General features: G+C 37.5%; 1 protein-coding gene across 4 annotated transcripts in view; it reads left to right on the top strand.

Annotated features, from left to right (window-relative positions):
• The first annotated feature begins 4,163 nt into the window (after nt 1-4,163).
• Nucleotides 4,164-15,112, top strand: part of focad (focadhesin) — a 69,493-nt gene continuing 58,544 nt past the window's right edge. For 2 of the 4 annotated variants that reach the window (XR_003676089.1, XM_028474464.1), the window contains exons 1-5: nt 4,164-4,297; nt 9,735-9,806; nt 11,702-11,776; nt 11,857-12,011; nt 14,771-14,869. Coding sequence is in view for 3 of the 4 variants with exons in the window: in XM_028474464.1 (XP_028330265.1) it covers nt 9,750-9,806; nt 11,702-11,776; nt 11,857-12,011; nt 14,771-14,869 (386 nt within the window). In the remaining variant the exon portion in view is untranslated. Of the gene's footprint in view, nt 4,298-5,325; nt 5,362-9,734; nt 9,807-11,701; nt 11,777-11,856; nt 12,012-14,770; nt 14,870-15,112 lie in introns of those variants that run through there. The other 2 variants (XM_028474467.1, XM_028474466.1) reach the window with 2 other exon arrangements.

Here is a 15,112-nt window from a genome sequence, read left to right as displayed (position 1 = left end):
GACTTTTTTTTTTTTTTTTTTGATTTTTTTTTTTTTTTTTTTTTTTTTTTTTGAAATGTCATTGTAACCCACGTCATAAAGAAATGTATTATATTTATATTATTTAATTATATTATATTTAGCAGAAGTAAATTTATTATAACATCTACTCTTCAGTTATTTATATACAATATTATTTCACCGCACTAATAGACTGCACTGACGTCACTCATCCACACGCACACACGCCAGCCAATCACAGACCAGTATCCTAGTATAAACAGGAAGCATGAGATACGGGAGGAGAAGGCTTGAATACGCGAAACGATCAAGCAGCAGCTGAAAACGCAGCATATGAACGGTAGCACGCACACCCGGTGCTCAGCAGACAGCACTTTACTAACTGTGCAGACCAGCGGTTGTGCCTTGCACCTGACAAAAGGAGCGATCGGCAGCAGAACGGAGGACTTTGTATAGGCGACTCAGATTGCATCGGCCAGGTTTTTTAAACCCCCCATGGATCTAAAGATGGTGAACTACCCACGGAGATGACGTAGTGGACGGTGAACTGCAGGTCTACCAGAGCGGTAGGACCGCCGCACCGATCCTCTTACCAGGAACGCATGAACTTCAATCCTACCAGGGTGGTAGGATCAACTTTATTTAATTAGGTTCTCTTCCAGTGGACCAACCCAACGAACTTCAGTCCTACCAGGGTGGTAGGACTGACTTCATTTTTCGTTTGAGTGGAACTATTTTTTTTCCCCAGGCTGTGACGCCTTATGAACTGAGCTAAATCCCAGCGGGTGAACTGGAGTCTGTTTTGAGACCACTTTTGTTTATTATTATTTTCTGTAATATAATAAATCCATGGTACTTATTTTCTATAAACAACAAATTGTCTGTCTATTCTCTGCACATCTTAGTAATCATTCCCAACTCACACTTGAACCTAGAAACTAATCTCAGAGAAAAAATTTATTAACCAACAGTAAATGTACAATTGGCTACATCATCTTAATGACAACATGCACAAAAGGGCACTATTTGTTTTAAAATATTGTAGTGGCATTATGTACAAAAAGTGCACTTTAATTTTGTGTTTTGAAATGCCATGTGAGTTGCATCCTGCACTAATGTCTTGTTTTGAAATGTCTCTGTGACAATTTTGCACAGAACGTGCACTTTCTGTTGACAATTTTATGTTTGAGCCACTCACTGTTTAATAAATACAGTTATGTCAACTTTGACTTAGTTGTGATATCCCCTTTTTTGCATGAAAGTTTAAAATTGGCATATATTAATGCAGTATGATCAGAATGTTTTAATGTAGACATATAGAATCATCATACTGGTGTGATTTTGTGCATCAAAGTGTTAATTCAAGGGTAATGCAAAATATCGAGATATATATCGTGTATCGTGACATGGCCTAAAAATATCGCGGTATTTATAAAAGGCCATATCGCCCAGCCCTACATAGATCATTATTTTACCTTTACCTTTTGCCCGGCCCACTGAAATCAAATTACGCTTTTTTTTTCTAGCTCCTGAGGTAAAATGAGTTTGACACCCCTGGTCTAGTATGAATGTGTGCGTGAGCATAAATCAAAGAATTTTCCTTTGAACATCTGAATCAGCATAGAACTGAGTGTACATGTGTCCTCTCCCTGTCCAGCAGAGTGCGGGATGGAGAAACTTCACAAGGCTACTAATAATAATATTAGCCAAATATTATGTGTCTGAGTAATATTAACAGCCACTAGAACAGAGCAATGTAATGGCCAACTCTTTGCATTTTACTGAATAACTGTAAAAGAGAGGTTCTCAGTAGTGAAGACGCACTGTCCTCCGGTATCACTACTGAGCATGAAACAAGGGGTGGGAAGACATTTAGTCATTTTTTAATTTGTTCCAGACATGTCACACACACATGCACACAATATAACGGTTTTGTCCACAACTGCGCACATCAACAGCAAACCTGAAAAGGCAGCCATTTAATCCAAAGAAGCAGCCTGCATCTTTTACCACTACAGTATCTATAAAAGCAAGGGAACTCTGTCTCTCTTTCTCTCTCTCTGTGTGTGTGTGTGTGTGTGTGTGTGTTCCTCAAATATCTCTGTGGATCAGGATCAGACTAACCTGAGAGTTTCAACATGGCTGCTGCTTGGTTCAAGGGTGTGCAATGTCGGATTTGTTTGGACTGCAATGATACCGGTTAATTAATTATTTCATAACATTTTCTTAAATGCAGCTTTGCAGAACAGCTCAATGTTGACAGGTAGTCATGGTAACTCAAGTGGAAAGCTGCGTAGAATCTACAGGTGTGACTGCACATCAGGGCTTTTAAAAACGACTTAACTGGGTCAAATATCATGAGAAAAAAAAAACGAAATATTGACCAGCAGGTATCCTCAGTGAACAACGTTTGTAACTAAGGTGAGTTATAATAATAAGATAGTGTCTATTTGTACAGACAACCCCCGGTGCTATTGGTACGGTTACAAGTACAAGTACGTAGCGTCTAGGGTTAGGGTTAGGATTAGGTTTAGGGTTAGGTTATAATAACTCAAGTTGTAACAATTTTTAGGTTTAGGGTGAGAGTTAGGTTTAGGATAATGTTTAATCTTAGTCATGTGCCCTAAACTGGCCAATGACTGACCTATCACGTGCCCTAAACAAGGGCGCTGCGTACAGATAAAATGTCAGTATATTGATATGGCAACCGTACGGATAGCCACTGCCAAATAATAATCAAAAATAATAAAATAAAAATAGGTTTTCACTGTATATACGTAGCCTATAGTACAATATCAAACCTCCCACTTTTCTATAGCAATACATACTTCCTATGGGCATCGCACTAGTATTCCCAAAACGGGGAAAAACTTGCTATAGAATGTTTTTTTTTTTTTTTTTAATTAAGAAATTATTAAAACAAAAACAGGACAGTAGTCCTGAAGGTGAAATAACCAATTACGAAACCACTCATACTCTCGAAGATTAATCTTGTTTGATATCTCAATATCTTGTCGCATGATACATCGTCCCACCTTGAATGTTTAGCAATACAACCATCACTAACTGCGCCGCCTTGGGTATCAGCAAATCTTTAGAATTTTAATTTAGGAATGCCAGAGTATTAAAGAGAATATCAGGGCGTATTATTCACAAGTAAGTATCAATTCAGACAATGACACACAAGAGAACACACAGTCACAGCTGTGTGTCTCTGATGAGAACAGCTATGCCAGTTTCCCAACAACACACCACTGAGTGTTGCTAAAAGCATCAATAGCAGGTTGATCAGTTAAGATAGTTGTTCTTTAACTTTTTTTGGCTCAAATACCCCCTTTCTCTAACTTTTGAATGCAAGTACCCCCTTTGTCTGAATAGAACATTTTGCTCAGAATTCTGTAAAAAAAAAAACTATAGAGCATAATGATGTAATGAATGAGTGATAACATACATTTGAAAGAATCTCCTTCTCAATCTCAAGAATCTCCCTGAATAGATTTATTTATATAGTTTTTATCATTTACGGTCATCTTCATTCAAATGTGGGACCAGGACTGACCCTTCAGTTCCTGTTCTAATCAAAATAATTTCTATTATCAATTTTGTGACTTTTTGGTGTCATTTAGTTCATTTTCTTGTTGTTTGTTTTTTATTATTCAGTATATTATTCTCTTATTCTGTGTGTTTTTGTTGTTTTGTGAGTTGCTTGTATTTTCAGTATGATTTTTATTTTATTTTTAAACTAAAAATAAACATTATAAAATCCCATTATTTTAATGCTTTCATTTGTTGATTTCCTTCTCTCTCGGGACTGAAAGAAACCCATCACGGTCATACAAAAGAATTATTATAGCACACTGAGCACTAATACATTAGACTCCGTGTAAAGGCGAGCACATGGATAAGCATAAGCAATAGGGAGATGTTTTAATGCGCACGTGTGCCAACTTATTGACTTGTTTTTTCATGTATCTGTTTTGTATTGTATGATCTCTGTATTTGTTTGCATAAAGCATATAATTTGTATATACGTGCGTATATGCATAAGATGTAGAATGTATATGCTGTATTCTGCTTGTTATAACGAGAAGGACATTTCTAATCCAGTAAGTGGCAGCAACGCTCCCTCAAGTCGATGCCAAACGTCATTAAAAATCCCCGAAGAAGAAGAAAAGAATAGTTGTGAACGGCGTTTACCACTGGCTCGTGAGTTTCCTGCAGCAGTAACAGTGGAGTCTATAATAGGAGCGCTTCCAGCACACCACTGGGAAACTACAGTGTACGTTATCAGCTCATGGTAGGGTTACCACACGTTCGGCATCTTTGAAAGCCACGCAGCCACATCCCGGTGTTAGAGATTAAGTGGCGCCTATTTTAACTGGCGACCGACTTCCGGCAGCGTGGCTAGTTGCTGTAGCAACCCAGCTGATAACAAATAGATCAGTTTGCTAAGATGCCTTTGTCGATGCCGAATTTATTTTATTTGTGTGTTTTATTAAAGTGCTAAAATGTGAGTGTTTGGGGACACGTCATATGCATTACACACCGCATGTTTGAAAGTTGACTCACTGTGGCTGTTGTAAACAGGAAGTTACGTCATGATGTTGCACGTTGTCAACGCTGTCCTTTTTCTCTATCGATCTATGTGTACTGAATTAACATGAGTAAATAATAAACAAACATGTCTATTTCCTTTGTGGGGAAATCAGACGTGATTTAGTGAGAAAAGTATCTAACACAGGAACAGAAAAAGAAGAATGAACGGCTGTAAAGACATGGTTGCCAGGTTGGGTTTAGAGTTTTAAAGGAGGCAGTGTAGACTACATTTTCTGACCAAATTGGGGCCCTAAGCAAGTTTGGATCCCCAGACCCTAACTCATTCTATCTATAATCTATCATCGATACAAAAATGATCACATGCATTTAACTTGACAACCCTTATTAGAGTTACAAAATACAAATATAACTAAATATTGCATGGGTGCCTTTTACAGCCTGTTCAGAATTTGATACAGTTTTGAAGCTTCACTAAAAAGTATTAACATCCGTGGGCGCAGCGCCATTTTGAGGGGCAAGCAAAAACAAACAGTCATACTTTTGACTAAAATGCAACTTAGTTTTAGTCAAAATGTATTAATCAGGATTACGGTATTCCAGTTATGGTCAAGTTTTAGTCAACTAAATGACATTGTGATTTTAAGTTTTTTCAAGCTAATATTTAATTATTTTATGATTATTGTTCCCTGTCCAGGGTGTACCCCCGCCCAGAGCCCTATGACAGCCGGAGATTGGCACCGGCAGACCCCCGCGACCCTGATAAATGGGAATAAGCGTATGAAGATGGATGGATGGATGATTATTGTGATTGCTTTGTATTATATTTTATATATGTATATTTTTTGACATCCTATATTTTGTCTGTCACTCTTACTTTGAATTTTATTTGATTTGTTTGAAAAGTGCAATATAAATTTAATTTTGATTGGTTTGCTGCTTGTCATGTTTGATTAAACCAATGTAGTTGAAATAAGACAAATAAATGTTGGGTAGTTAAAATAATAAAAGATAATACAAGCAATAACAATAATCATAGAATAATTAAATATTAGTAAAAAATGTGATTATAGTAAAACAGTAATATGATAATAAATGATAGAATAAAATATGTAATGATTATTAACAGTAAAATATTGATAAAACAAAATAGGATTAAAAAAGAATAATGTCTAAAAAAGAATCTATAAAAACTAAAACCATGCAATTATGTAACAGTAGTTTACATGAAGGCATGAATAAATACATGGGTTTCAAGTTAAAAATATTGATTCTTTTTTTTCAGCTCCTCTATTATACTTTCGACTGTGAAGACCTCTGTACTGATTGGCTCTGACTGTTTTTCAAGTGATGTTTAAAGTGACCAATCAGAAAGGAGGAGCCATCAATGCAATGCTCGCCCCCAAAGTACCAAAACTCACCATCACCGTGCGCAGAGAATCACAGAAGTAACAGCGAACGCACAGACCGAGACGGCGAGCGCGCAAAAAGGCACCGCATGTGCAGAAAGTGGTCTAACTACGTGATGACAGTTTTTATACACTTGGGTTTTTGGCACTAAATTGACGCCATCAGAATGTGTCCTGGCTAGGGATGTAACGATTAATCGTAAGGCAGTTAAAAATCGGTTCATAGGTATCACGGTTGATATCAATTTTCTGACAATTGAATCGCAGTACTTTTTTTAACCAGCAGAGGGCGCTATCCGGAAGTGTTGGCCGCGGGCGGAGTCTGCTAATACTTTCTTTCTGGCTGCCTTCTACTCTTAAATATGTTAATAAATGATTCATTACCCCTTTAGCACCGAAATAATATCTGTAATATTACTTGAATATCTGTAAAAGTCACGTTTTTCTATTAGCTCTGTCTGCTAGCATAGCTTCTCTTCTTCACTGCAAGATATCTGCATGACAGCCGACCACTGGGTTACCAGCGCCCTCTGCTGGTCCAAACAAATATGATGTAAATCAGTGCAATGACGGTTTTTTTTTTTTTTTAAAGTCCAATTGTTAAGGCACAAAATACATTTTCAGTTGCACTTTTAAAAGAACTATTATGCAGTTTTGCATTGTTTATTATAGAACCAGAATTTAAATTAATAGGCTTCATTTTCATTTGTATTATTCCTTTTTTTTAATTTAATTCCAGATTTATTTTTAGTTAAATTGCATTGTTTTGAATAGTTTATCAAGGAATTCTTTTGACAATGAAAAATAAAAGAAAAATAATACAGTATTTTCTAGTTTTTTTCCCAAAAAAAAAAAATTGTCTACGGTCCCATTTTGTAAATGAAAAAATCGTGAGAGAATCGTATCGTGAACCCAGTATCGTGAATTGAATCGTATCGGGAGTTGAGTGAATCGTTACATCCCTAGTCCTGGCTACACTGGCGGGGGAACTCTGAATTCTGGTTTGATACTGTCCAATGTCAGGTCATTATTGCAAGCATTTCAAAACTGAAATACTATCTATCTACAATACTGTTACATCTAGGGATGTAACGATTAATCGTAAGGCAGTTAAAAAGTGATTCATAGGTATCACGGTTCACATCGATTCTCTGAAAATTGAATCGCAGTACTTTTTTTAAACAGCAGAGGGCGCTATCCAGAAGTGTTGGCAGTGGGCAGAATCTGCTACTACTCTCTTTCTGGCCGCCTTCTACTCTTAAACATGTTCATAAATGAATGACCCCTTTAGCACCAAAAGAATATCTGTAATATTATGCGAATATCTGTAAAAGTCACGTTTTTCTATTAGCTCTGTCTGCTAGCGCATAGCATCTCTTCTTCACTGCAAGAATATCTGCATGTCAACCGACCACTGGGTTACCAGCATCTTCTGCTGGTCCAAACAAATATCTGACGTAAATACAGTGCAATGACTGTTTTTTTTTTTCTTTTTAAAGTCCAATATTTAAGGCACAAAATACATTTTCAGTTGCACTTTGAAAAAGAAAAAGAACTATTTTGCAGTTTTGCATTGTTTACTATAGAACCAGAATTTAAATTAATAGACTTCTTCTTCATTTGTATTATTCCTTTATTTATTTCATTCAAGATTTATTTTTAGTTAAAATGCATTGTTTTGAATAGTTTATCAAGGGATTCTTTTGACAATGAAAAACAAAAGGAAAATAGTACAGTATTTTAAATTTTTTTCCCCCAAAAAATAAAGGAATATTTTTCAGTCATCATTTTTCTACAGTCCCATTTTGTAAAATAAATCCTGAGAGAATAGTATCGTGAACTCAGTATTGTGAATCGAATCGTATCGGGAGTTGAGTGAATCGTTACATCCCTAGTCATTGTAGCCTCATTATTGTCACTTTAAAAAATGTAGTCGACGAAAACAATGACAACAATTTCTAGCCAACAAAACATACACTGCACAGTAAGACAGGTTCACAAATGTCATATTCAGTCCAGCAACCAAAGATGAGCTTTAATTCTTTATCAGTAACAGGATTTCAGCACAATCATAACGCTGTTTTTCAGTGTTAATGGATGCTCTTTCTTTAAATCGCTAACATCCACATGATGACAATGTGTGAGATAATATATTAGTTAGACATTAGGAGGATAGGACTGTTCTAATGTTAACACATGTAAGCGCTGTGTTGTGATTGCGAGATGGTGAGATAAGCCTACAGAGCAACCCACACGTCTCTCCAGTTGGGAAGCAGCAAGTGTCACAAAATAAAGCCATTTGTGAAGCACCGTTAGCTCAATCCTGTCCATACATTGTCCTCACTTGTATCACTAATGCAGACCTAGCAGAACAGGGCTGTGGCATTGTTTGGCTGTAAGGTAAATATGCTATGGGATCAAACAGTATGGGTTGCAGCCTTCTAAAGAAAATACAGCATTGACAAACTAAGTTTTTGTGGGGTGTTTTTTCTTCTCGTATATTAATATTTAGCTTACGAGTACTTTCAATTTAAAGAGAAACAATACTGATTATAGTAAACTAGATACATGGAAGTGCATATGGTAAAAACACTTGACTATGAGTACATTTTATATATATAGTTTGTGTGAGTGTATACATGTGTGGCTGACTGACCTGTTGATGTGACCATGAAGCCGTGTGATCCGAACAGGGCACTGTAGAGTAATGCAGTGTGTGTGGGCTTCAGAAGGGGTGGGAGTTCGACGGCTCACATCCAGTATTGTTTAGCCTGTGCGTCAGATCCCATTGGTGAACTCTTAATCACTTAATTTTCATCCTAAATATCTGAAATTTTGTTTTGATCACATAACTGGGATCTGAACAGGAGGTTCAAAATTATTTTCTTCTTTTAATTAAAACACACAATTTTGAACAACTGTATTTCTGTACTTTCACTTTGTGAATAATTCAACTAAAATGCAGTAGTAAAAAAAAAAAAAAAAGTTTTATTTCAGCTGAAACATGATCAAAAACTATTTCTAGAAAAAATGTCTTTGGAATTGTCAGAAATGGGGTCACGATCCACAAAAAGTTTGGAACCACTGCACTAAATACTGTTTATTTCCACTTATTTAAAACATGGGATTCTTTCAAATATGTATAATCACTTATTTATTACATCATTACACTCAATTGTTGTTTTTTCCATAGTATTCTGAGCAAAATGCAACAGCCGGACAAAGGGGTACTTGGATTCAGAAATAAGAGAAAGGTGGTAATTGAGCCAAAAAGGTTTGAGAACAACTGAAAAACACTGGGAACACTCACAGCATGACTAAGTTCTTTGTTTAAATAGTGTCACCTAAAAATATACTGAACTAAAGAGCGTTTTGTGATTTCACAATGAGAAAAGTACACAAATGCCAGTGTTAATTATATATTTTTAAGTAAAATAAATATTATCTTAATTGACTGTTCAAAAAAATAGTATGTTAAAGATTGGCCAGCAGATAGCACTGTATTATTAATGGTTCAGCCAGATTTTGGTTCGATATCCTGCGACTGGAAAACTGCTTCTTCTCTCGACTTTTCTACAGCCAATACATCGTATTATGAAACAAAAGTACAGAAGAAATTGCATCATTTTCCTCGTTGCTTTTCAATTGGAAGTTACATTCAGAAGATGTAAAGTTGACAATCTATTTGGAGTGGTAGAAACAAAAAAATTAGAATTTTAGGTCTGTTAGGCTTGTTTTTAATGAGTTTCTGTTTTTTTAAACTCCCGATAGGTGTAACCTGATGTCATGTCGGGCAACTTGAAGATAAGGCTTGACTTCCCCAGCCCCCTCATCCAAGCCCAGGTGAGCTGCTTGCTGCTTCCACTAATGACACGCTGTGCTTTATACTGTAATTCTCCTCAGACAGAAATAGCAGTCATTCTGGTTTCATACTGTGTTGTGGTTTTGTCAGAGATTTTGTGTTTCCTCAAAGTATATCCTTAACCCTTGAGACTATTTTCTAAAGCGCTCATATCGTGCTATTTTTCACCCATCTTCATTTGTTCCAACAACCCCAAAAACATAGTATTTGAGGTTTATTTTCCAAAACTCACCTGTTTTCCAGAGTTTTAGCCTCTGAAAAGTCACTTTCTGAGCAACTCTACACAAACAGGCTGATTTGCTGCCTACTTATGCATATTCATGAGTGGGCGTGTCTATGGATGGGGCACTGACTTCCTCCTCCTCGCAAGGTGACGTAGGTCCAGAGGACGGCCCGCCCTCCTCCCACCCACTCCGTAGCCGAGCTCATGCTGCTTTATAAACACGAAACATAGCGTATGGGCGGGGCGTTCACCGGTACATAACTAGGGGTGGAAACCTCTGGGTACCTCACGATATGATACGTGATACAAAGCTCACGATAACTATTATCTCACGATATGGCGACACTGCGATTATCAATATATTGGTCAGAAATCAGTCATACAATAATAGATGACATAATAAAAAAAGATGAAGTGAAAAAATTAAATTTTTATTTTATATCTCTGAAAGACAATGACTATGACCAGTGACACTATTTTAGTGCAACATTTCTTTAAATAAGTGTCAACATACCAATATAAACAAAGAAGTATCTCCAATAGTGCTTTATGTGAACGAAAAATAGGGTCTTTCTTACCAGTGACACCATTATAGTGCAATATTCCAGTAAACAATATATTGGTTCCTTCAACAGTGACAAAATTTCTGTGAAAACCTACCTGCACATTTTAGTGAAAAAGCAGAAAAGGTTTTGGGGGAAAAAAAAAAAACGATAGTGCGAGCATATCGATAATCTATCGTGCGAAAAAAATATCCTGATATATTGCAGTATCGAGATATCATCACACTCCTAGTACATACATAGACTGTAGAAAATACATACATAGCACTGCGTGAAAGACGCTGAAATGCTCACCTTCGCCGGCGTGTCTGTTTACATGTCAATCACGGCAGAGAGCTTCCTGGAGGCGCGGCATCTCCAGCTCAGTGCCACGTCAAATTTGTCATCAAAGTGGGAACGCGTCATCAAATTGGAGCGAGATGTTTGGGCTCACTCTGCAGTAAGAAAGGAGCAAATCACCCTCTAACGATGGAGGGAATCAATGAAAAAACACTTTGGGCATGTGTAAATAAAACCATGATTAAACAAAAATGTCTGTCAAAAATCAAAATGTAATTTAAAATAATCTGTAAACTGCAGGTAACAGGTATAGATAAGTTGAATTGACATGGATTATTCAGACTGCTTCTTTTTAATTATTTGTCATATACTGTAAAGATGTACGTAGGAAATGATTGACTCTGTATTTAGGAGTGAGGGAGGATGAGTTGTGTAGTTTTTTGGCAGTTAAGACGGTGTTTTGGCTGGCTGCTTCAAAATGTTGTAGCCAGGATGAGCGTTTGCTGGAAACATTTCCCCATAACAAATGTCCTTTGCTTCACAATGACGTTTTGTTCATATTCTGTCAATTTTCATGTTCAACAGTGAGTTCCGTTTCCATTTGGTCGATTCTGTTAACATGGAAATTATAGGGCCCTATTACACCTGCGATGAATCAACCACAGAATCCATCCCTGAATCACCTCTCCCCTGATCCATTCTGCCTGAAAACACATGCACGCACACATGCACACGACCCTTACTTTAGGTTTGAAATGAAATGAAATTGGAATGAAATTTGGGACATTAATAAAATAGTTCTTCTTTGTAGGCTGTAAGAAACCTTGTTGCTGCCGTGCTGAAGGAAAAAGGCTCAAATGGACAGTTAACTCAGTCTTCCACCCATGTGAGTGCCATTGTTCATGCACTCTCCTCATTACAGCTGAACGTCGGTCCAACTGTGTGGTGCTGTGCTGTGTTTGTCAGGGCCCAGCGTGGGAGGCTCTGTGGGAGCAGTGCTGCAGTGACTCTGCTGTGGTCAGCTCAGCGTGCTGTGACGCTCTGGTGCTCATGGTGGACCAGGAGCACGCAGACCTGCACTACATCCTTAAAAGTGTTCTCAACATCCTTCCCTCCGCCAGGTACCGCATCCCTCCAGCCTGTGTTACAGTATGAAAAACTATAGAATTTCATTTCTTATTTCCACAGACATTTCTAATTTGCGATGCACTGAAATAAAAATTCTCGGCTGAAACCGAAAACCGAGAATGATAAAACCAAGGCTGCAAACCGAAACACGGGAGAAAAATTATCATGCCAATTATTAGTACATAATAAATGTGTACTAACCACACTCAAATTACAGCATTGCTATTGCATAAATTAATATTAATGCTTCAAAGAATAAATCAATTAAATATTTTTTTAAAAAGTATTTATTTAGCAGTGACATTCCAACAATGCACAATATAACATAAAATAAAATACTAAATAAAATGTTAATTAAATTATTATTATTATTGTTAAATTATTTACAAGATTTAACTTTTGGGATGAGATTCATTATTTGTATGGGTTATATTACTTAGTTTTTATCTTCTGGAAATTATTTGCTGACAATATGGCATACATATTTGGAAAAATTAAAAAACAAGTGGTTAATTGCATACAATACATATTTACTGGCTGCTGGACTTTTTGACTGACAAGCCTCAGTCTGTCAGGATTGGGAACAGGACCTCAGCCAGCATCCGCACTAATGTTGGCACCCCACAGGGCTGTGTCCTCAGCCCCGTCCTCTACACCCTGTTCACCCACGACTGTGTCGCCTCCCACAAGGACAACACCATCCTGAAGTTTGCAGACAACACCGTAGTGATAGGATGTATCACTTGTGGAGACGAAGGGGCCTACAGGAAGGAGGTGGCCAGTCTGATGACATGGTGTGAGGAGAACAATCTCACCCTCAACACGGACAAGACCAAGGAGATCATGGTGGACATGAGGAAGGAGAGGCACTCTCATCAGCCACTGTCTATCCGGGAACAGGAAGTGGAGAGGGTGAGCAGTATAAAATACCTGTGGGTCCACATCAGCGAGGACTTCACCTGGTTCCTCAACACCACACAGCTGGTGAAGAAGGCTCAACAGCGGCTGTATTTCCTGAGGAGGCTGAGGAAATTTGACATGCCACCAAAAGTCCTCACCAACTTCCACAGTTGCATCACTGAGTCCATCCTCACCAGCTGTATCACCGTGTGGTACGGCAACACCACAGCCATGGACCGCAAACGCCTGCAGAGAGTGGTGAAGACGGCATCTAAGATCACCAGGCTCCAAGACTCTTGTCTGCATCTCAACACTAAAAAAACAGTCAATATGTTTTTCTCTCGGCCGTCAGCAGATGGTGAACAACCATCTGTGCTAGTCAATGGTGAGAGATTAGATGTGGTAGAACAATTTAAATATCTTTGAGTAGTTTTTGATTCCAACTTGAATTTCAATTAGCATGTTAAGAAAATTGAGCATATAATTAAGTTCAATCTGTCTAATTTCAAACATATTAGGCCTTTTCTCATCACAGAATCGGCAAAGGTCTACGTATATGCATGCCATGATATTCAGCCACATAAACTACTGTTGTACTACTTGGTCTCATACCTCAGAGACTATCCTGAAGCCATTAAAGTCTCTCTTCAAGAGAACACTAAAAGTTCTTGACAAAAAGCCTTTATGGTATCATTATTGTAACATCTTAAGAAAGTATAACATTCTGGATGGATTTTATAAGTAAAAAAAATAGCATTCGAGTAAACACCAGAGCATTGACCAGAGGGGACTGCAACGTACAAAGGTGCAGGACTAAATTTGGCCAAATGGTGGGGTCTATCAGAAGCACACAGTCATGGAACAGGCTACCAGCCCATGTCAGAACCTGTGATACCTATTCAGCATTTAAAACTACGCTGAAACAATGGTTGAAAACTAACCAGACATGCACTCACAGTTAGATTATTAACTTTTTACCTTGGGCCTCAAAGTCTTAATTTTAACCTATATGTAACTTGTCTATGTTCTACTTGTAATGTGTAATGTCCTGCGATTTATGTATTTTTTGTATCGTGTCTTGTTGAATGTATACTATACTAACCTGCCTTAGGACAACGGATGAAAATTAGCCATTGTGCCAACTCCGGCATATTTACTTTTGTTGCTTTATGCTGACATGTTGATGAATATGCATTGTCCTAATTCAAATAAATAAATAAATAAAGACTCCACTCTGCATCTACAAGTGCAGAGTTCACAGGAGAGCTGGCTCCATCATTAAAGACCCCACACACTCCAAACTGTTCACACTTCTAGCCTCAGGACGGAGGTACAGAAGTGTGAAATGCAGGACCACCAGACAGAGGAACTCCTTCTTCCCCTCTGCCATCAGACTCCTCAACAGCCAATAGGACGGATTATATTTCACTGTCCACAATGCACACTTTATATTTATATTTGACTTTTCTATTTATTTATTTTTTTTGTGGCATCCAGTGTGGTGAGCAAAACAGAAATTTCATTGTACAGGGAAATCACAAATTATTAGATTTATTTTTCTTACCGAGATGTCTTGAAATTAGGGTCTAGTAAAAGATTGGGATTTTGAAATTTCAATTGTTGAGGAACTCTGGTATTGGTTAAAAATTACTAGTAAATAGCCAGTACACAATGATTATGTAGGATTAAGTATGATTACCAAAAATGTTAACCTCAAAATTCCTTAACGTTTTCCAAAAAACCTCAGTATACTCCATGTTATTGAGTGAAAGAATTACCGTAAAGATGTTTTTTAATCTTTTTGCTGTGTTTGTATTTTTATGAATTAATTGCTTCTGTTTTCCTGCTACAGAAGTGTCCAGGGTCTGATTAGGGTGATTGGGCGGCTTCTGCAGATGCAAGCTGAGCACAGTGACCAAGAAGCCCACTTTATCTGTCCTTATTCTATCAGGTCGGTTATGCCCATTCATGTTCTCCAGTGTTCTTGCCTGTTTTAATTTCCACAATTTAGACTTTGAAATTTGTTGGACCTTTTAAAGGGGGTATCATGTGTTTTTTCAGGCACATAGTACCATTCTATAGCATACTCAAATACCTATGCTACCCAAAATTGTTTGGAAAATGCAGTAAATATGCGCGCAAACACTTCTCCTCCGCCCGCAGCACTTTTAGACAGCACCGCTTTTACGGTTTA

Source organism: Gouania willdenowi, chromosome 18, assembly GCF_900634775.1.
Source record: "Gouania willdenowi chromosome 18, fGouWil2.1, whole genome shotgun sequence".
NCBI classification, from domain to species: Eukaryota; Metazoa; Chordata; class Actinopteri; order Blenniiformes; family Gobiesocidae; genus Gouania; species Gouania willdenowi.
Note: the sequence above shows the minus strand (reverse complement) of the source record. Positions and strands in the feature narration are given on the sequence as shown.